General features: G+C 39.5%; 3 protein-coding genes across 3 annotated transcripts in view; 2 read left to right on the plus strand and 1 right to left on the minus strand.

Moving 5' to 3' along the window:
* Positions 1 to 726: 726 nt before the first annotated feature.
* LOC119724143 (dynein light chain Tctex-type protein 2B-like) lies at positions 727 to 6,557 on the minus strand. Its single transcript, XM_038195068.1, has 5 exons — positions 6,342 to 6,557; positions 5,296 to 5,429; positions 4,472 to 4,541; positions 3,524 to 3,587; positions 727 to 2,757 (listed from the first exon to the last, which is right to left on the minus strand). Exons 1-5 carry the CDS (start codon positions 6,434 to 6,436, stop codon positions 2,710 to 2,712), a joined length of 411 nt encoding a protein of 136 aa, XP_038050996.1. The 5' UTR covers positions 6,437 to 6,557; the 3' UTR covers positions 727 to 2,709.
* Positions 6,558 to 6,814: 257 nt separating this feature from the next.
* The window catches only part of LOC119724144 (guanine nucleotide exchange factor DBS-like), a 92,556-nt gene continuing 82,370 nt past the window's right edge, over positions 6,815 to 17,000 (plus strand). The window contains exon 1 of the mRNA XM_038195069.1: positions 6,815 to 6,938. The gene's annotated coding sequence lies outside the window, so the exon portion shown is untranslated. The remainder of the gene's footprint in view (positions 6,939 to 17,000) is intronic.
* On the plus strand, positions 12,606 to 15,614 carry LOC119724142. Its single transcript, XM_038195067.1, has 2 exons — positions 12,606 to 14,118; positions 15,249 to 15,614. Exons 1-2 carry the CDS (start codon positions 13,540 to 13,542, stop codon positions 15,258 to 15,260), a joined length of 591 nt encoding a protein of 196 aa, XP_038050995.1. The 5' UTR covers positions 12,606 to 13,539; the 3' UTR covers positions 15,261 to 15,614.

Here is a 17,000-nt window from a genome sequence, read left to right on the forward strand (position 1 = left end):
AATATTCTGAACTTACCATTCTACAACTGAGGCCGAATCTTTTCTACAAGCATTTATATTATGTACTGCCTTAAATTTGTTTTTAATTACTTGTAGAAAGGTTATTATTGTTTAAATCTGTAAATTCAAAGTTGGAAGAAGATTTTTATGCTTTGGAAATGATCTCAGGACTTCTTTGACAGGTGTTTGGCAGAGGATCGGGGGGGGGGGGGAGGTTGATGGTGTGTTTAAAAAGTAAAGTCTGTCGTGAGCCAATGTGGCCCATCGGGCCAGCGTTTATCTCCGGTTTCAGTAGCATGAAACGACTGAGAATATGTCTATTCCCCCTGGATGGGATGCTAGTCCAACGCAGGTTACTCCCCAGCTAATGTTGGTACCCATTTATAATCCTGGGTGGAGAGGGGCAAGTGGGGGTGAAGTGGCTTGCCCAAGGGAACAGTATATGGCCAGCCGCTGGATTCGAACCCCGGACCCTCTGATCATGAGTCACAAACCCTAACCACTAGGCCACAATGGTGTGTTTAATCGGGTATTTATTTTTAAAGTCTATTACGTATCATTGGTTTTTAACTAATAATTTGGTGGTCAGTTTGTTTTTAATATTGTCACTGTATTCTATGTATTCTCATTTATTAACCAGTTCGCGTCGGATGACGTGTGTACACGCAAAGGTCTTGCGGTATTCACACATTTTGGTGTTAAAAAGAGCCTAACACTGTCACTAACTTTTCAACTTCTCGTGAATTTCTTTTTACATGTAAATTAATTGTTCTTTATTTTGCATGTATTTTAACCAGGGTATCTAGCAGTTTCGTATAAACCATTTACATGTATGTACCACGGTTTACCTTTTTCAATCGTAATTTTCAATTACCTTTTTCTATTTCTGGAGGAAAGTGATGCCTACGCAATAAAATTATGGTTATTCCAAATGCATATTTTCAAATACAAATTCTAAAATCTGTCTGGTTTTGTACATATTTTCTGTCCAAGGTTAGTCTTGTTACAAGCCTGGATTTAATTGTTGTCCCCTGATTCAGCCAGTCTTAATGCCTGGTAAGCAGGGTCAGGCTGGTATGAGGTTAAAAGGCGCTACCAACAAATCCATAACTTGGGAACTTTGGCGAAGCAAACCAGAGAAATTCCAAGTATATCTTACACGCCCTGTATTCAACCGAACGCACCCGCTTGAGGTATGCTCTTTATTGCCAAGTTCTCCAGACTAGTCTTGGACCAAAACTAGTCAAAGGTGCAATCATGCACAAATTTAACCCATACAATAAATGAATGTTTTCAAGTTTTCAGTAAATGTAAAACGAAGTACCCAATAATCAAACACTTGTCAAATTTACAGTTCACAATTGTAAGCATCAACAAAAAAATTGATTGGATCAAGCACTGACAAATTTGGAAATCCGGAGGTCACAGATTTAAAGACATATTTCTTCAACCTTATAATAATCATATCTGCGCCTAGTCATTTTTTGTTGTTGATACATTACATTTCTTAAGACCAGTACTGAACTATGATTAACCAAGACCAGTACATACACATTTGTTTATTGTGTAAAATTGAGGATTTTCTTTTGTTCCTCTTCCCTTTTCCTTTGTTTTCCTTTTTCGCAACAGCTCTCATTGGTTTTGTACACGTTTTCTAATCGAGGTTGTCCTTGATTTGGTTCCTGTCCTCAATTCATCGATGATGTTGCACGTGTGTGTCCTCGATTTACACCATAAACAAACGAAGCAATACTGAAGTATGATTGACTAAAGAAACATATTTACACTCATGTACAAAGGAAATATTCGTCAATCCCACAAATTAAAGATACTCTATTCAAAAAAAAAATGTTAGGGTCATAATCATAAATACAGAAGTATTGGGACTGAAGGTAAAGACTGGAGCAGTTTCGATAGCAATTGAAAACACCATGAAGATTGAAGCAGAAATTGTCATGTTCAAACTCTGGACGTTAGCATGGCATTTACCATGCAAGGTTCCATGACTGTACTGTAGTTTGCAGTACACTGTATTACAGGGACCAAATTCACTATTTGCCTTCTGTCAAATTTATGGTCTACAGTGTTAAGACTGCAAACGGCGGTCATTTGACCTTGCTGACTAGTCTTGCTGACAGGATGATTGATTATCCATGCCCTGTGAGGAGGCCGGCTAGTCTCACTAAAAGGATTTTATAATACACAAATAAGTGGTTCTTGTCAGAGGGGCTGGGGTTTGGCTAGGATTTCCAGGGTCAGTTTATAGTAGCTTGACTCTTGGTTAAAGGGGCTCTCACCACTTTATTTGGCTATGTTTGTATGAGGAACTTGTGAATTACAAAAATGTTGACCAACAATGTCAGAGTAATTAAAAAAATTATGCAAAACGGACAGCATTTTGTTCCAATCCCACTACAGTTTTAAGTAAAGAAGATGCCTCCATCTCAATAAAGATGGAGGTTGCCCCTTGTTTGTGACACAAAGTTATGAACACGTCAGCGTCATTTTACAAGATTAAGAACAGTCTAATGTATAAAGGACATAAAATAGTTTTAAAAAATCTACATCTTAGTCCATCTTCTCTTCGAGTTATCACACTGGAGGTTGCGCGTTGGTCGCCACGCCATCTCAGGCTGAGAGTAGGGGATATTTTCAAACGCGTAGCGTTCCTCCTCATAAATGAAATTGATGACTTCCTATCGTCTTCGTCTAGTAGTGAAATACCCCAAAGGCAGCAGCTACACAGAATAGCGTATCCTGCAAATGAGTAGAGACGAGATTAAAAAACAATTTTTAAAAAATACAAAGAAAATCTGCCAACTCTCCTTTGAATTGTGCATTTTTCAACCTGAAATCTTGTAGTCAAATAACACCTTCCTGTATGGACTCCTGTGTACAAATAAGTACCTTCTCTCTCAGTTATGTTATGTCCATAGAGCTATATTAAATTACTAAGAGCACTAACTCCTCGTTTCCCGCACTGAGATACTTTGAAGCCATCCTGGGCACAGGCATTTTAATTTTGTGAGTGTTTGTAGAATATTATGAAATTTGATGGAATGAATTTTGAAAAATGTACAACGTACAGCTACCATGCAGTAGACAAGCTTTCGGTTAGCAACCACGTCGTGCATTGTGAATCAGACAGGGTTTTTTTTTTCATGTAAACAATCGCAACTTCTCTTCATCAACTGGCATAATGGTCACTACCTGTGCCATGGTTGTCATAATTGTGCCAACCCAGTACTGTTTCCCCGCGCGGAGAAACTTTGAAGCCATCCTGGCTGGGTGTTGGCTCCGTGTTTTTCTCACAGTTTTTGCCATCCATCACAGCTTTGAAGGGTTGCCTACTACCTACTGCACGCGGCGCTATACGATCTTTGCCTACTACAATGGTGACGCTGACTTTCCAGTCCCGGATGTTGGCCGGGTCACGTGGTCAGTGAACGCCCTCTATAGTTGGGACTGTCCCAACTATACGCAGTGTCCCTTCATAACGGAGCACCGTCAAGAAACGACTTACATTCATGAAGATATCCTGTGCGTAGTTGTCCGTATCTGAATCCCAGAAACATCGACAGCCCATCCTGCAAATCAAAGAAAAATTCTTCATCAAATGTCTAAACTAAACTGTAAAACAAATACATTCTCCTCACAAAAATCCAAAATACTAAGGAACAATATAATAATAATAATAATTTGGGAGGCTAAGCATCCTTATACTCGCAGCTGATAACCAGTGGTAGGGAATCTTGATTCATTGCCAACAGTGCCTGACGCTCACGCGAAGACGTACTTTACGCCATATGCACGATAACTGTTCTCGCATGCAGTCAACATGTTACCACACAACTTAAAGGTAGGGAAGATCATTTGTCATTTGTGAATTTTTTCGTTGAAGCAACAAAAGTGCTCATCTAAAGACAGTTGCTTTAACAACTAACCTGATGACATTGTTAGCTCAGTGAATGCTGTTTATTCCGAGAAAACAATATTCTAGGATCTCGGTTTCAATTCAAAAGTTGCTGAGTCACGTTTTGAATTGCGCCCGAAATCAGCATCCGTGACACGTTCTCATTCAGCCAATTGCAGCTACGTGATGTCAACGCACTTAACTGCCGAAAAATAGCAATCGTGCCTGCATGTGTGTCCTGTCAACGCTTGCACGCACCTGTTCACGGATTGGCTGAATTACAAAACAACTACTAACGGAAAATTTCCAAAAATGCGTCACTTGACGCATCTTTGGAATTAAAATGGCCTTCTTTTATTGTTTTCTGCAAAATGACAGCATGCCAGAAAGAATAATTTCACACGGAGTTTAGTCCCATTACTTTATATCTTTAAACCAAGTATGCTTTTCAACGATAATGTTGTCAGTTACTTTTTGGATAGCTGCAAATGATCTACTCAACCAAGACACAGGGTTAGTACTTTACTGGAGAATCGGGTAAAAGAAACATGGACTTACTTGACCCCTTCGCCCCTCTGTTCACCGATCACCACTTGCACTATGTACTTATATCTGTTCAAGCCAAGAGCTATAGGTGCAATGGAAAATAAACAATTACCGATGGATATTAAACTGATGATTCAGTTAATTACAACATTTCAAAAGTTCTACATTTCAGGCAAAGTCTAAAAAATAGTTTCTCGTCCAGGCTTTTTTTAAAAGGGAGGGGACGGCTTTTTTTTTTTTCAAGATGGAGGATTTTCAAGATGGTGGACAGATTCTTCCATTTTCTCGACTCTTTTGCTGAAACTTTTGTGTCCAAAGGAGCCGTCACCCTTTCTACCAGATTTGAACTTGCATACCTAACTACAATTTTGCCAATTAAATTATTTTTAGCAGTTTCTTGTCCCCAACTGCTTCATTTTTCTGAACCGCCTCCTTTTATTAAACAAAATTCATAGGCACTACATGTGCAATATATTTTCCAAATATGTTATCAATATATTGTTTTTTTTAATTTGTTTTCAACAAAATTGTAGTTTCTTTTGAGATATCTGGGGGGGGGGGGGGTGCTAGGTAGCAAAAGTCTAGGGTGCGTACAGGGACATGGGGGAGGGGGACCCCATGTCACAAATCGTGCTGGGTAAAAAATAACCCCTCTTGCAAATTATGACTAAAAAAAAGAAAAAGCGAGGGCAGGCGGGAAAAAAAATGAAACGGGCGGGGACGGGAAAGTGGTTTAGTTTTTAACTTGGCCTTCTTGAATTTCTAAACAAAGCAGATTTGCATGCATAGTCAGTTAACATGAATCCTATTGACAGGCAAAATATGATGGTGAATACCTTTCAGTTTATCCTTTATTTCGCTACTGATTTCTTTACACCACGCCGTGGTTTCCTCAGCATCATACTGCTTGTCAACTAGCATCTCATTCAGGACAATGTGAATCACCTCCTTGGCACTCACTGGCCGGAATCTGGTGGAATAAACACAGGATTTCATTATCAATAAATGACCCCAAAGAAAATCAAATAAGAACAAAGCAATTACACTATGTGAAAAATAATAATAGCACATCGTACATCAAAACTACATGTAGTATGAATGAGAAGAGGTACATGCAGCCTCCCAACTCGAGCCAACGTTTGGCTCAATGGATATAAGGTGTTGGACCCATGGGCACGGTGACGCCAGCTCACAATACAGCCATGCCACTCATTTAAAAAGAAAGAAAGAAAAAAGTCATTCTCCCAAAATACAAGTTTTCTGCCTTTATTGTTTTCAATGGAATTCTACATTTAATTGCATAGGCTAATAATAGACTAGGCCCTATTTCATCTTTTTTCCCAATTTGTGGCTCTGGAGGATATTTTGGAAAAAAACATGATGATACTACTAGTACTAGTACTAGTAGTACTAGCTAGGCCCTAAAGTAAACTATCTTCGCTTTTCCTTTGGCAGAATGTGACAAAATCGAAATTAAAAGGAATTGAATTAAAAATGTTTCTCATGACTGTCAGTTCATTTCATTTCATTTATTTCATTTTTCGGGATACATTTGTTACAACAAACAATAACATTAAATACTCAGAAATACACATGAACATTTGAGACAAAACGTACACAATTGTTTTTGTTGAGGGGCTCTCCAACCATGCCAACTGACACACTAAAAACAATGTTAATCATGTGTTAATGAATTAGGCATATTTAGGCTTACTAAGTAAAACTTTGAAGAAATAACCACATCAAAACAAACGTGGAAACCTGGGGCAGCCAAAGCCGTTCAGTTGTCGATGACTTTGAGATGGAGAAATATTATGAGGAGTGATCGATCAGCATGATGATGATGAGACACTTTTTTGTTGGTACTGGTAGGCCTACTTACTTGTGCATAAAATTCGGCCTTATTGTGTAGGTATTTTCTGGTACAGGCTCCTCAGGCTTTTCTTCACTTGTACCCTTTTCAGCAACGTCGGCCATTTCGCCTGGTTGATGCTCAAACTAATCAAAAATCAATCATTACTCGAATAAAATTGACATCAGAAACTTTCTGTCGTCTGCATTGCAACATCCGTAAACAACATGGCGGCCGCACTTGACAACACAGATTTTCCCAGATTTTCGCTGTAAATTTGCAATGAAAACTGTGAGAAGTTCATCTTTGCCATTTCAAAAATCAGATTGCAATAACTTTTTTCTAAACATACATTTATTTTACATAAACAAGTCCTAATTAAAATAAAATTATTATTTAATTCCTATTTCACAGAAGACTATTTCACGTTTTAATTTGGTGACTTTGATTAAACCTCGACATAAAATAGTCGTCGTAAATGAAAGAATCAGATCAGTAGAGGGCGCTCGAATAATTATACACAAAATTGAGGGAAAGGAGGATTGGTCATTTCTGGTTCTACAATTTCATGAGTAAAAAAACCTTGAAATTCTGGATGAAATCTAAAAGGAGAAGCGCAAATGTCTGGTAAGTAAGCCAGTATTTTATTTGTTGTTTATTATATATATGATTTAACCTGTGACAGTGTTCGATTTTTGTTAAAATTGTAGTCTAAAAATTTACTGGAGAAAAACAGAAATGGTGAACTGAAGTAAATGACTGCATTTCCTGACATGATGATAACTGACACGACTGAATGTGTAACAACTAACATGATTACAATATTTATATCATGTATCATTGCATAATCCGATCGGGGTAACGCCTTGGCTTCAGTAGCGGATAATGAAGAGTTAAAGGTACTTATGTGCTGAATGTGCGGATTTATTCCTGTAGTTTTTTACGGGGAATCGTGAAAAATTTCAAGTTTTAACGAAATTGGAAATAAACCTTATTGGCATCACGTCACAGGGAAACCATTTGCATGATTTGGAAGGAATGTTGCAACCTGACACTTTTTTCTTCATCATTGAAGGTTAGTTATTGCAAAAATGACGATATTATTATTAAAGACATGAATCTGGGACTGAGAAATATTTCCAATTAATGTTAGGAAATAGGCTTACTTCGAAAATTTTCTTGACTCTCCATAGACTTTGTACACAACCGCTGAAGTGGCGTCAGGTTGCAACATTTTTTCCAGAAACATTTCTAATTTTGTTTGAAAATACTTTAAAAATGCACTTGACTCTCCATCTAGACTTTGTACACTGCCAAACATGCCAAAGGAGTGGCGTCTGGATATTTTTTTTCAAATGTCCTGAATGTGGCTGAAATTTTTTAAACATTCTATGTTTTTAATCACACATTTTAAAGTATTCATCAGAGCACACTGGTTAATTTGTAATTAATTTTTGTTTATTGCTTTAATTTCTACTCGCAAACTCCAAAAATGAATACTTGATCTCGCTTTCAATTTAATATGGCCGACTCGTGAATTCATAAAGTCTATTGGTTATGGTTGTGGTTATGGTGGTTTTTTTTTCATGTCATAGCACAAACAACATAATAAACAGGAAACTATATAAAGAATGACAAAAAATGATACGAGGGATCCAGGCAAAAAGCATATATGCTTGTACAAGACCTGGAACCCGTAAATTCATAAATTCAGGGGCGTAAATCCCGGGGGATACCCCCCCCCCCCCCACTTTTAGGGTGTGGGATAGGCTATTGAATCATCCCCCCCTCCCCTCCCCCCACGTTTTTGTGATTAGGCCAAAAAAAAAAGTTTCTGGTATGGAGCTTGCCCAAAAAGTGGTGCGGCGACACGGCTTTTTTTTTTTTTTACCTGACTTTTTTGCTTCAAATTCCAGCTGATGACTGCAAATGGTGCCCGACTAAACTTACTGCAAATATATGGGAGTCCAGAGAGGCCACATAAAGCTTATTTTCGATCACAACCCCATCTAAAAACACGTTAAAATTGTGCAGCTCAGCAGGATTCCAGTCAAACCAGTGAGGTTGGCGGTTTTGAGACATCATCTTTAATTGAAAAAAAAAAATTTCATTTTGCCGACGCGCATGGCTACGGCGACGCGCGCGCATACCAGAAACCGGAGACTTTTTTTTTTGGCCTTAGGTACTACATGTACATGCATAATTTTTGTAGTACTGGTAGTTACTTTATACAACATGTAGCATGTGGTACCGATACTTTACCCCAAATGAACACTTACATGTAGGGGGTTAGGAAGTCAACCCCCTCCCCCATAAAAATATGGCTGTTGTGATTGTTGTCCTTAAATTTGGGATTTTTTTTTTTAAATGTATACCATGTACAAGAACAATGTATGAAGTTTTTACTGAAGTGACAACATGTACACCTATACATGTACCACTTGGCAGTTTGTTTTGAAACATGACACGTACACACGGTACCTAGGAGCAGATGAAATAGAAGCAGAGAGCTTCCATATTACATGTCCAAACAACCCACGAATTGTTACAAAACAGGTCAACCGTGTTGAAAAGAGGTTCGACATGAAAATATGGTACATTGTCACTGTACAGTGCAATGCCTGTGAGCACGGTGAGTGGCCAACAAATACGTTCTTGTGTATCTTTTTCAAGTGTTCATATATATTTACTAAATATTTAGCTTGTCATTTAAAAAATAAGTTTGTTGTGGATGTAGAGGTACAGTTACTGTTCCCATCGTTATTTCCGAGTTTCAATCAGAAAAATGCTTTCTAGTTTCCAAATTGCTATTTTTTTCTAGCAATACAAAAGTTATCCACTTCTGAATGAGACATCGACCGAAAAAAATTTAGTCATTGAAATATTACTTTTTAAATTTCGAAATGCTTGCGAGATTTACAAGTACCGGTAATTCAGTCCAACTGTTTATGTGTACAGTTTTATACCATATGGTGTTGGAATTTGCAAGGAAGAGGAAGGTTCCAAGTTAAAATCACTCTACAGTATAGGGGTTACAATTCATGTAGGGATGCTCAACAATTATCCCAGTTTACATGTACCTGTAAGGGCCACTTGGGACATTGTCTTCACCTAGGCCAGGGTGGATTAGTAAAGCATCCCCAATTATTCTCCATCAAAGCTGGGCCATTTCACCTCATCAAGGACAAAGCCTATTAATAATGACCTTGGAGTGTGATCTATGGTATTCCTCCATGGATAGACCACCATTTGGCTGTAGCCTCATTTACATGTACCTGTACTGGTACATGCATTGACAAAGCAGCCTTGATGGTAAGCAGTGGATTGACAGGCTTCGCTGCACAAGCACAAACAACATAATACCTCGCTAAAACTCATGCACAGTCTTTATAGCCAGTTACAGTACAGGTATTTTTACCATGTTTACACATGTACCAAAGATCTATTGAAACTTTAGAAGCAGAGTTTGGTAAGCCTGTTCAGTGCAAGTGTTTTTGTAAAAATTTGAATCTTCCAATTGTTTGATCAGTCCAGTCACTGGAGACAGTCGAAACTTTTCTTCCACTAGTACCTCTACAGGCCTGTCGGCAAGGGATGAGCAACTGCCCCCCCCCCCCCCCCCCCCCCATCGGCAGAAACCTTAAAACTTATGTAAAAATTATATGTACATGTATGTGTATGTTATTTCTTGGAGGGTGTCCCCCTAGTTTGTACTGTGCCCCCCCCCCCAAGTGCCCAGAGCTGGCGATGGGCCTGTACCTATACCGTGTTTTCCATGCAATTACAGACTAGTAAGAAACTGTCAGAATAATTAACACATCCACTCAACACATTCGTTGTATAAAATGGGGTAGACCTTTGTTTCCCTTCTTTTGTTCTCCTTTGTTCCTGTTGAAATCCCATAATGTTTCCCTAAGTATGGGGTAGATTGATTTCTAAAGACTTCCTTATGGGGTCTATTGTTCTATTGTGTTTTCTACCCCATAAGGAACCCTGTACGTGTACACTGTGACTTTTGAGAGCCCCGATGATGGTTCGCGCGCGTATATCGTGAAGCATGCACGACTGTTTGTATTACTGAATGTGCCCAAAGCCATAGCGCCTTCGTTTGAGCATCGGGCATCGTCGTCGATGCGTTTGAATACCTCTCCCTAAACTCTCCCTTTCTTGCCGGTGAGGGGTACTTGTGAACGGAGCCTATTATTTGGATTCTTGCTCTGGTGTGAAATGGGGTTCTCGAAATCTCCGTGTACGGTGTCCGACCCGGGTTGGGTTGTTGGATAGTGCCAATGCCCTAGGCTATTGATGACTTGTATTTTTAGGGGTGAGCAGTTTTGTGGTATGCACACGTGATTCTATTAAATCTCACACCATATCATGTGACTGTGAGTAGTTGAAACTTTAGTTTGATGGTAAATTCTGGGATGAAAATTTCTGTTGACAGCTACAATTTGTAAACTTCTTAGAATTCCAGTCAGACTTTGAACTCAGTGAAGTTGATAAACGTATTTCCTGCATATTCATTCTCTCGACTTTAGACAGTGCTAGCTTTTCCATTCGTGTGTCATAAAGTTTGTTCAGTTTATAGAGTGGTACAAAGTTCTAGCGGTGGTAGAAATTAGAGTCAGAGTGGAATTGTTCAAATACATGTACATGTACTGTTTGAATTTTTGGGGGGATCATTTTTGACATGGCGAAGAGAACTTATGGCATGGATTTTGAATTTGGGCAATTCCACGGTTACTCACGTTACATTTTCGTAACGTGAGTAACCGCTTTTGTGTGTCTTGTTTATTATACACAACACATTTTTCTGGATGTCATCTTTGGTGCTTAGGTAGGTCTAGGTCTACTCTATCTACCATGGGGATAACAGTTATTAAACCTTTTTAGTAAGATAATTACAGCCCAAAGAAACTCAAAAGTACATGTACATCAAAAATGTAACGTGAGTAACCGTGGAATGCCCATTTGATGTTTTGCAACTTTGTAGTTCTTCTGTCCTTTTTGGATAAAATTTACAATAACAACTTCGCAGAGCTGCTTATGCCAGACTTGAAATGTATTCAACTGTTGCGAATTTGCAGCGCGAAAACTTGCCATGAAGTCACAAATTCTTGTTCGTGTACGCTTTCGCGCCGAGTATGAACTGGGCCTTAACTTACATGTGAATACACCGGTACATCTCAGTACTTCATTCAGATTGTACACGAGTACCGGTATGTACACATGTGTACACGTTAACATGCATGCATCTTCTGTTGCAATGGGTCGGTCTATTGAAAACACTAGATCTGAAGGATGACCTTGAAAGTGAAGATGTCAACAAGTGGCCTGTCACATGATGGGTGACTGTTGGTACATTGTATTTGTGATGAGTTTGTTTGGATGGTTACATAACACACTGTGCTCGTGTCTGGCATGTCTGGTGATGATTCAGCAAAAAAGTGCTCTAAGGAAGAACGTGTCAGTTGCTAGTCAGCTGTCATGTGAGTCTACACACTTTGAAAGATTTTGAAGCGAAATCAACATTGTCGTCTTTTTTTTCTGGGTGTTTTTTTTTTCTTCAAAAAATTTAGCAGATGTTTTCAAATTGTTCTCCACTCAGTCAATGTTGGACGGAAATTACCGATTTGAAGCCAGTAGGAATTTCCGATTGCATGATTCTAAGACTTTCATTACATGTACAACATATGGAGCATCTGCTTGGAACTTGTACTTTGTAGCATCCATTTTAACCAGTTCACGTTGGATGATGTTGTTTACGTGTATACGCAAAGGTTTTGCGGTATTCGGAACGGATGACCGATAAACACGCACAGGCGAGGCCGGAAATATCTGTCTGCGACCCGCTCGCAGCGAGCGAGGCCGGAAATATCAGGGTGTGCTGCCCGCAGATGACGGCCTGAACCCGTCTGGCATCGAGATTCGTGAAAAACAATCCCACGCCTGGGTCCGGTCAATGTCAAAATAATCCCGGCGCGAAGTGGTTAATGTTACCCTTCAGGAATATTTTTTTCTCGAAATTCACTTGTAAAGACTCGTTGAAAATACCAGTTTCCCAAAGACGATGTTGGCCTACTGTGCAGATTTCATACAGACAATTGCTGTACATTTCGACGTGGGACTTCACTTCAAATGGACTAGTTGGACAGATTTTTCTACCGTCTGTATAATTGTTTAGGTAACGTTGTGTTTTTGTGTACTTTCTGTGATCACATGATGTTGCGTCTGCGAGTTTTTGAAGCGTTCATGAGGTGTAAAAGCTGAAGAAAGGAAAAAAAACGTGTAAAAGTTGAAGAAAGGGGAAAAAAACAGTCTGAAAGACGGATTTAAAATCATTTGATTTTGAAATATCTTGTCCTTTGCCCTGTGAAGGCGTTGAGCATTGTTACGCCTCCGTCTTTGGGGTGAACAAAAAAAAGGTTGTGATCCCTGAGCCAGGTACAGGGTTCGACGAGTCATGTGATTCTGTTTTGTTTGACAAGGATTAATCGAGCAATCAGGCGTGGACATTGTACAGTGCCTATTGTCAAAGCTATTTCCGTATTTTCTGCAGACCGAAGGCAAAATGCATTGTATCACGTCCAAGCGGTGTTGAATGTTTATAAATTCTCGTGGTTGAAACGTCGTCGCAAGCAACAAGGTTGAAGGTGTGAGTGGCTTGCATTCGCTCCGTCAGGGCCTGTTGGTTCTCCCTGAAAAGAAAAATGTGACGGTTGTTTTGCTTGCGGACTGTCGTCGGGTGCTTGCATTGTTTAAGTTGTGTGCTGGAGTTCCGCTGAGCAGGTGATGTGGCAGGTGTCAGACGCTACAAGCATCAAGCTGACCGTCTGCATTTTTTTGTCCTCTCTTTGTCGTGTTTGGAGTGAAAACAAGTTTGATATATTTGAGAGGTTGCATGTTTATTTGTGCATGTTTTGCGTAGTTCCCAACATAGAGTTGAGTTTCGTCCAGGGTTTGTCATGTTTGCATACAAAGGATGCAGGACACGTCTACACATGAAACAACCATTCTGAAATTAGGTTCTGTTGAAGTCTAGTCAGTAGTAACCATCAAATGTTGTCTGAGGATATTTTTGTGTAAAATATAAAAAATCATTGTGTACTTAGTTAGTGTTACACTAAAGGCAACTCGGCATATTGCGGAATATGGGACTTGCTCTACACAGAGCAAGCTCATAATAACTGACTTGGATACCACGCCGTAGCTTTAAGTTGCCATTGCCATGGCAACAGAGAGGAGCAACAATAACACGGCGGCCTCCGGATCGTGGCTGCGGAATGTAGTCTGCCCCCCTTCGGGTTGTTGCTGTCTGTGCTCATTCCTGCCATGCAGGAGGCAAGACACCAGACCTACCGATACCAGTTGGTTTCAAGTGGAAGACGGACAGCTGCAGAGCAACGCCGAACAGAAACACAAGAAACGGCGGCGACGGAAAAAGAAAAAGCGGCCGAGAGATTTCTCCGCCAACGCGGGCGAGAGATACGACACGAACACTAGTATTAACCGGCTGACGGCTGTGACAAGCAATACGTCCGAATCGGATGCTAGCCACATGCGAACCGAAAAGCCTCTTGAGCACGCAACACGAGTCTCAGATCTGTTGAAGCATCTACTTCGCGAGGCAGAGAACATCTCGTCTCAGAGCAGCGCAGCGCCCTCTTCTGACGAGACGACACCACCGCTGTTACGCAGCGACGATCACGACCGATACCAGCCACAGGTCCTCATGGAGATTACCAGCAGCACGCAGACAGAAGGAGAGCTTGAGAGGTCTGTGAGATACACAGCGGGTAAATCTGAGGTAAGCTTCATTGAAAATTAAAAAGTTTATTTGAGAAAAAATGTCACAATTTTGTTGCCCTGTTCTGTAAAATGTAGTTCCATTTGTCTCCAGGGACTATGCCCCCAAAACAAAACAAAGCTGTCCTGCCGCTCCACTCTCCACACCGCCCTCAACCCCAATACACCCTCCAAAAGATTGCTATTCTTTACGTTTTCGGTGTAATTTTTTTGACATCAGCAAATCTATTTTATTTTAAAAAAAAGGGTTTTGTCAATCTTAACTCTAACCCCATCTTTAGGCCCTTTTTCCTAGAAACCCTCCACAATCCTCCAAAATCCTCCTCTAAAAACACCATTCAGCCTCAATCCTGCAATTTTTCCCTCGGATTCGCTGATTTCCTTCATTGCTCATGAATTCCATTACAAATTGAAAAATACTGTACAAAGTTTTGTGTGGTTTAAATTTCCTTTATAAGTCTAAATTCCCAGTTGCATGCCTGTCAAAACTGAATGCCAATCATTGTTCATGGGCCCACAATCCTCCACAATTCTCCAAAATTGTATCTTTCATGCAGCCTCAATCCTCCAAAATCCTCCAAAACCGTCTAGAGGACTTTGGAGGATTGAGGAAGGTCCGGGTTAAGGTTGATAAAAGATCTTAAAACTGTGCTGTAACACATTTATATCCTGTACTGTGTACAAAAATGTACATTGTTTTTCAATGTATAACATTTTATTCCCTAATGAATCCATACAACCATACAGTGGTGGGCCAGTTTGGGGCAGTACAGGGAGTAACAGGCAGGGCAGTTCATGGCGGTACATGGTTTAACAATGAAGATTTGAAATAAGGGCACCAAAATCTGATCAATTAGAGGAGCACACCCCCCCCAAAAAAAAAAACGGTCCACAATTTGAGAACTTTTAGACCACAAAATTCAGGTTGTAGGCCTACATTTTGAACTTTTAAGCTTAATTGAGCATGTGCCTCCAAAGAAGAGGTCCGAAGAATACCTGTCACCAAATATAAAAAACACTATTGAATCCCAAACTAGCTACAAGTACATAAATGGGGCAAGGTCAACTTTTAACCAAATGTGTATTTGCCACTTTCAGTGACTTTGTTCCATTTCTTTATTTCTTTTTCAGATGAAGGTGTGATATATTTTTAGAGAGTGCAACTATTTCAACGAAGGTCCAAGACTTGTGTGCAGAGGTGCTTACGTTTCTACAGTGGTCCCCCTTTCTTGTCATCAGTGTGTGACTTTGATTTATCAGAATTTGTGAAGTTTTACGTATTCTTGGTGTACTTTTTCACTGTATTCTGTTAAAATTTTAGAAGTATTTTGTGTGCTTGCGTGTAAAAATTTCGTAATCTCTGTTTTCACTTTTCAAACGACTTCTGAGCAGCTTTATAATGGGGCAATTCTAGCGTTATGTAATCTCCATGACAGAGCTTTTTAGAGTTCCGTGAATAAACCTGCAAAATATATTTTTCAAATCTTATGCATGCATCATCCAGTAATGGTCAAGGAGATTAGACCCCCCAAAAGAAGCCACCTTCTTTCTTTCTTTTTTAAACACAGTGTTTACTAAAAAAAAAAAAAAATTATGTAAAATTGTACTCAGAAATCTGGTCCTACATGTAAATCTTGAAACACAAAGTTTATGCTGATCGACATTCTACTCAGATGAAAGGCCACCACCACCCAATTAAAAAAAAGAAAGATTATTTCCCTTCGAGTTGCAAAATATTTGAGTGTCAAGATGTATAATGTATGTTTGGGTCATCTTCTCAATCAGGAAAAAAAAAACAGACACAGAGCGTTAACAGTTGGTTTATTTTACTGAATATTGCTTAACATTCCCTAATGTCGACACCTTGGCCTGTTGACTTATTAAGATTCCTCAGCGTTGCAATGGATAGACTCCGTGTTGACATTCCCATTCCAGAAATGAACTTTGAAACTTTAATTTTAACAGTACGCCGTGTCATCGTCCTTGTTTGTTCGCACAAAGTCCAGTTTGCTATAGATACTTATAGTGGTCAGGAAACGTTGCAACAGGTTATGGATGTTTGTAAGGGGGAGGGGGCTGTAAAATTACTTTCAAAAGCACTCACCCGTGTTCGTCAACAAGTGCAATTTTTTTTTTCTCTAATACATTTTCAACTCGCATGTTTTATTTTTTGGGCAGCTGCAAATCTCTCTAAAGATTTTTTTATTTTTATTTGGGGCACAAAAAGATCTGTCTTATGAGCAGACTGGTTCCCGGTCCGTACACTGTCGATACTGATTGTGGGCGGGAACCAGCCGACCCCGGGAGAACAGAAAATTGTCGGGCTACAAGCATTTCAAAATTTGTAAAGTTTTAATTCAATAACCAAACGTCAGCCAATTTTTCTGGTCAAAGTTTCATTCAAAGTGAATTATAAATTGAAAGTATAAAAACACATGGAAAGAAGAGGTAGCTGAATGGCTGCTGTTTGACTAATTTTAAAGAACAAAAATTGAGCTTTTATTCCTCGCGGAAGGGAACAAATCATGTGCAATTTAACCCTAACCTTTCCAAATCCTCCAAAATCCTCTTGGCAAAATTTAGGATTTTGCAGGACTGAGGCCAAATGGCAAAAAAAGTGAGGGTGATTTTAGAGGATGCACTGTGTCAAGGTCTTAGGCCGGACCTTGTGTTGTTTATGCTCAGCCGTGCATAAATTTAGGCCTATATTATACTTAAAATCCTCCGCACTGCTCCAGGATGTCACTGGCTCTGCCTCAACATATTGACAGTGATTGCTGGAGGATTTAAAAATCCTTAAAAATTCAACCTGGAAAAAACCCAGCTGAACTCTTCACCAAGTTCGCGACGCTAATGTGAATAATCTGAACAATTCCATCAATG

Source organism: Patiria miniata, unplaced genomic scaffold (genome assembly GCF_015706575.1).
Source record: "Patiria miniata isolate m_02_andy unplaced genomic scaffold, ASM1570657v1 HiC_scaffold_18, whole genome shotgun sequence".
In the NCBI taxonomy this organism is placed as follows: Eukaryota; Metazoa; Echinodermata; class Asteroidea; order Valvatida; family Asterinidae; genus Patiria; species Patiria miniata.